Below are 6303 nucleotides of genomic sequence, written 5' to 3' on the forward strand. Positions count from 1 at the left end.
CCACCCCACTGCCTCTGTTAATGGGATGACTGAAATGGTAAAGCAATGACCTACGGGTAGAGGGGAGTGCAAATCAAGGAAGGGGGGATCCAGGGGTAAAGGATTGACGGGTGGAGGGGGGATCTGGAGGCTGATGGGGGACAGCAGGGAATCTGGAAAGTGGAGGGGGCAATTTAAGCAGCACTGGGGGGGAGGGAAATCCTTCCCTCTCTCCTTCCCAGCCTCTACTGTGGCTAGAGGTGGCAAGCAGGGAAGTCATGGAGCAGACCTGATGCCACTAGCCATGCTCCTACTCACCAGCCCTCTAGCTGCTGGTCTGAGCAATGCACATTAGAGAAGGTGTTAATCCTGAATGTGCAACTGATGACTAACACTAGTTAAGGGCAGTCTGTTTCCAAGTACATCCAAAACTCAGAGAGTTGGTTTAGTCAGAAGAAAAATTACCGGCCCTGTTTCTTTTTAATAGTTTTTAACTGAGGGTAATAAAAAACCCCTAGAAGAGCATAAATGTTCATGGTCTGGCAAAAAATGTGTGGTGAGGGTCTACACTGGCCTTTACAAGTGCTCTACTTACCTTGACTTATCTTGCCAATCAGCTAGTTAAAACACTCCATTATAGGCATACCATCTATGCAGAACAGTTATTATTGTTATGTGATGAGCCTGGAGTGTTCAAACTGTCACAATGCAGGGCTCTGAATGTGGATGAGAACAGAGACCTACGTACTGCATACAGGGGTGTTCTTTGTGTGTTTTTAGTTGGAAGAAAAGTTCAGAATAATAGTTTGTGTGAAATAAACTCTCCTTGTATTAATGGAAGGGCACAACATTGCCGATCCCTCCTCAAATGTGACCTCGCACATCAACAATATTTTTCTGAAAAACTAAAGCTATTTACCAACAAGGGGAAGATACGGTAAAGATAAAGCCCTTCATAGGAGCTGGATCTGGATGGTCAAATATATTCCTGCAAGCAGTCAGAATGACTACAGGCCGATACATGTCAGTATTAATACATAAGTCATTTCCTCAAAATAACTTTCCTGGAGTTCTTCACACACAGATACCACACACCCACTTGCACACAAACAAAACAAAACCATGTATATAAACTAAGCAAGCAAGCTATTTTTTCTTTACAGACTAGGAAGCATGAAAGGGACAGAGATTAGCATTATGATTAATATTTTTAAGCACATGGGAATCGTTCATGAGAACTATGTAAATAACGACTGTGTCACACATTCAACTTAACACTTAGTACAGTTAAAAACAGAAGAAAATGCACATTCAGAAAGGTTAGTATGTGTTAAAGGACATCAAGGAATTGCAAAATTGCTCCCTTTATTTTAACATGCTTTAACATGTACTAACTTTAATACACCACAACATTCCAATGTTTTGCAACTCTTGCAAACTGCACTTGAAGTAAGAAAACTGGTGTGTGGGTAGAGGAAAGAAGAGGAGGAGATTGGTGAGAGGAAAAGATTGGAAAATCCAATGAAAATCAACTTCCTCTCTAGCACCATTAATGCCTGATCAAGGAAAATCCACTCCATCATGTACTCTCCCCCAAAACTGAGTAGCATTCAAACACTGTAACATCTAGGTATGTAACTGAAACTGTAAAGTGAGAATATTGGGAAGAAGTTGAATTCATCACAAGTAAATTTCTTATTCAAATAAGCATGTTCCTTTAGTTGTATTAGTTGTATCTAGTATGTGTATCTGTATCTACACATATGTATGTGTACCTAGTTATATTCCCGTGGCTCTCAAGCAGTGTCATGAGAGCCTTTGAAGGGATGGGAAGGGATGCAGGGAGAGGGTACCATGCAATATTAGCACTGTTATATGTGCAAAGACCCCCACACAATTTACAAGATAACTTATAGGTTTAGAATCAGAATCCATAGTGTCAAAACATTTTGACCTTCTGTGGTCTTTCTGAGATCTTTGCAACAAAAGAATGGCTCTCTTATTTTGCCATAGTCAAGAAACTAGAGAAAGCTAAAAGCCAGATTTTTCTGAGGGGTGCCTTGAGTCTAGGTGGTTTGAGAAGCACTGATTTATGCTGTTATGTCTATTTAAGATGTACAGTTAAGATGAAACTGAAATTCCAGCAGGTGAACTTCAAATAAGAAAAAAAGGGAAACAAAATAGTGTCATCTGAAGGGAAATTCTCCCTTTGCTCACCTCTTAACAGTCAAGTGCTTGTCCATGACACTAACACTGATTGAACTGTTTCAGTTGTTTCCTATTGAACTATTTTAAATAAACGCATACTGCACATTTTATGGTAAATGCTTTCTCATTCTCACTAATTTGCATAATTTACTAATTTTCATTGGTTTTGCCAGTCATTAGTGCCAATTAATGAAGGCTTATTGTATTTCTAAGGTCAGGGTGATGGCCCTATTAACATGTTGGGCTGAAGACTTTTCTTACAGCTACATCTTGTGAAAGAAATGAGATGGTCTATGTTTCCAGCTCTTATTTCAGTTTCATGTAGATGCAACTTCTATCCCCTTCCTGCCCCACAGTTCTGAGCAGTGTTGCTAGGTGCTCAGTAGCTGCTATGTTAGGTCCCAAAAATGGTTTCTACAAAACTGAATCCTAAAGTCCTGTCACAGCTAAAGTCAATGGGATGTTTCTTTAAACAAATACTAAGCTATAGATGTTCAAAAATAACAAATTGATGTTGGATACTGACCTGTTATTTGTGTCTTTGAAAATGCCCCCCTTAAGTAAAAGCTGTGTCAGGTCTTCAGGGTGACAGGAGTACTATATTGATATCCCTCGGACACAACTTATTTTAAAACTTATTTTACTGAAAGATTTGCTTGATGAAGGTCTACAATCATAGGGAGTGGCTTTCTGCAACTTTTCCATCTTCTGATTCAGGAGGTAGCCAGGGGTCAGGCCAGCCACAAGGGTAAATTCTCTTCTTGCATCTCTGGACTGACAAAGCATTGGGAAATCTGGCCAAACTCTAATGCCCAGTACACTTGGGGCTCAAGAGCTGCTGGAATAAAGTGGGCCATTCCAGCTTAACATCACCTGGGGATTTCTATGTATAAGAAGATTTCCCAATTGCCTACTTAGGCCAGCTGGAAGATGAGATGATGGGGGATCTGAGGATATTACCTTTTATCCTTTTCAATTAAAAAAAGCTGTAGCACAGAAAAATGTTAAGTAAAATACCTGTGTGTAAATTCATCTGGAATTACCTTGCTATTTTAGTCACAATTTATCTTTCCTTTGCATCTAAACCTAACTCAAACCTAAGCAAAAGAGAGATTCAAAGGTTTACTTGCAAATAGTCACATGCATCTTTAATAGACTTTCCTCTCATGTTCACTATTGCTCGCTTTCTGCACATTTTAACTCTGAAAGCCTTTGACTGCTGCTTCATTATTTAAGGTATTTCTGCATCTCTTCTTGTGAAATTAATACTCTAGCTGAATGAAAAACAGCTAGTAATTTAATGTGTAAATCATTTTCACACAATATATAGTCCTATATATGTTGAAAATAAATAAATGACTGGTCACTGACTAAGTTCAGACTCCTGACTGTGCCTGGCATCTGACTAGCTCAATACATGGAAAGGATGAGATTACATAAAAATAGAAGCTGAAAGTTTGCAATTTATGATACACTCATCCCTATACCATCAAAGAAAAAGTAAAAACCAAGTACATTTATTCAGATATACACTACACTTCGAGGGAGAAAGCTGAAAGAAAATGAAGCAGGAAAGGCCTCTGAATGTAACTTGTGCTGACTTATCTTATAATTTAAAGAAATTAGGAACTCTGTTGATCTATAATACAATGTACAATATCATAATAATTTTGTCTTTCTTTTGCATTATTAGAGTTGGCAGCATGCTGTTCTATTTGCAGCACCATAAGTATATAAGGTGTTAATCCTTCTGGGTTATGCTTAAAAAATTATTTAACATTCAGACCATTATTTAGCATACAGCTGGCTAGCAGTTTTCCTCTAAAGTGTTGGCTTCTATCCCACATTTTTTTTGTTCTGGCACATACCTGGAGCTGTAAAGGGCTGAGTCCAGAAGCAGCAGCAGCTGCCATTGTTGATGGAATGAACTGCACAGGGTAGTTATCACCTGTCGAGAAGAACAATGCATGCATGTTTAGACAATGAGCAGAGAATAGCAGCAGACAAGTGCAAACATGGACCTAGTATTGCCTGTGCTCTACAACCCTGCTCTAAGCCTAAACATCTGCAAAAACAAAAGGCTTAGCTGGGCACAGACTTGTCGTGCTACCTTGGAACTTTTTGTTAGCAGATAGCTGGTAGGCAAACTGGCAAAACATAAATGTGATCCTCATGATTTTCATTAAAAAATAAATGTGCTATTCAAGCATGTACACTCTATTACACATCATAAACATATCACTGTTTATGGTAAAGCTAAATAGCTTTAAAAAAAGCAGTTTGAAATATTTTATCTAGTTCCTGATGTTGAGGCTCAATTCTGTGAAGTACTGAGCATCCACTAAAAGTTAATGGGAGAGGGGGTTGTTCAGTTCTGCTTAGAATCAGGCTTTTTGTGTTCTATTTCCTGGTCGTCTTCTGACTCAATGAAGGATTTGGGGCATGTCCATAAACTTCTCCATGCCTCAGGTTTATCTGTTATAAGATGCAGACAACAAAAACTTCCTCATTACACTAGGGTGCCCTGAGTATCAAATGAACCTCATAAAGTGCCTTGAGATGCCCAGGTGGAAGGTGTTTTTAATCATAATGGATATATGATAGAAGAAAAAGCCCACAACATACAAACAACACAAAATTAAATTTCTAAATAACATTTTTAGGGCTTCAGCCAGGAATGTGCCGATCACCCTCATTAGATAGTCACATGAAGAGTTGTGTATTCTGCACTAGTAGGATAATTAATATGCCACACAATCAGACCTACAGTCAGTCTGAAACAAGTGTAGCAGCCTGGTAGTATGTCATAATACATACTATAGGCATTCCCACTTCCAAGCCATTGCAGTGGTCCCTGTCATACAGTGCTGTTAACAGACTTAGACAATGTAAAGAATGAAAGAATACTGGCAAGGAACGTAGTCTAACAGTAGAACCTGTAATATAAAAATTAATACAGTGATGGATAAATTACACAATAACCATGATTTAATGAAGTATCACTTTGGCTCTGGCTTCTTATTTAAAGTCAGTATTATGTACTATCTCTAGGCTATATTTTAATAGGCTACTCCTCTGCACATTTTTGACATTTATAATAATCAAGCTGTTTTGCACAAACTTTTGCACACTGAAAGTAGACTGCAATAATGAAGACACTGCACAAAGGGATCCAGAATAATATAATCATTCCAAGGGTTGGGTTTTTTTCTTCCCTAGATATACATGATTACACAAAGCCTTCACTAGATTCCTTGGAACTCCCCCTGTTTACCACCTGAAGTGCTACTGTACTCAGCTTGCTCCACGCCAATGTTATTTCACTTTTTTAACAAATTGTGAGTTTCTAATCCACAAGGTCTCTTTGCATCATATCCATAATACCTCATCAGACCATTGAGCACAGTATGTGCTTGTACACAGTCCAGTAACAATTGGCTTCTGATTGCATATGGAGCTCTGCTACAATGCGTTCACTAACACTATATTGTACTGGTATCCTACGGAGTAATGTTCAAAATATCTGATCTTATTTTTCCCCTTCCATGAGGTTGATTTTAGTTTCCAGTGTTTAAAAAAAAACACAAAACAAAAACAAAAAAACAACTAAATTATTTTCTGATAGAACTGAGCTGTCTTTTTATGGCTAAGTAATTCTGCTTATCTCCTTCATATCTAAACTAAATTATCTGAACAAGAAATATCCTAATCTAAGTTAAATAATGTTTCTTTGGTAAATATCTTACCAGGTTTTTTTAAAAAAATCACAAAGATGTTGAATTAATGATGCTTTAAATGGGGGAAAAATAACGATTCAAGCTATCAGCACGGATGGCCTTGCAGAACATTTCGGAGGCATTCTCTCTTTAAATATCATGAATTATTCATTCCTGTTCCACACGGCAATCTATTCCCTCCCTCCCTCTCCCCCTCCCCTCCCCACTTTTTAAGTTCAATACCAGTTGCTTTATTTGTACTAAAACATTTTCCATGTCAAACATATTTTTAAAAAAATCAAACTCTAAAAGAATTCCCTGAGGCACTCCTTTTTCACAGCTGTCATGCTTCTATGGGTTGAAATAGTTGGAGATATACACACACACACACACACACACA

At 38.1% G+C, this 6303-nt stretch overlaps 1 protein-coding gene across 10 annotated transcripts in view; it reads right to left on the reverse strand.

The window, feature by feature from the left end:
* Positions 1 to 6303, reverse strand: part of SOX6 (SRY-box 6) — a 324606-nt gene that overhangs the window by 149248 nt on the left and 169055 nt on the right. For all 10 annotated transcript variants that reach the window (XM_025197397.1, XM_014517206.2, XM_025197396.1 and 7 more), the window contains one exon: positions 4056 to 4135. In XM_025197397.1, the coding sequence (XP_025053182.1) occupies positions 4056 to 4135 (80 nt within the window). The remainder of the gene's footprint in view (positions 1 to 4055; positions 4136 to 6303) is intronic.

This window comes from Alligator sinensis, unplaced genomic scaffold (assembly GCF_000455745.1).
Source record: "Alligator sinensis unplaced genomic scaffold, ASM45574v1 scaffold502_1, whole genome shotgun sequence".
NCBI lineage: Eukaryota > Metazoa > Chordata > Crocodylia > Alligatoridae > Alligator > Alligator sinensis.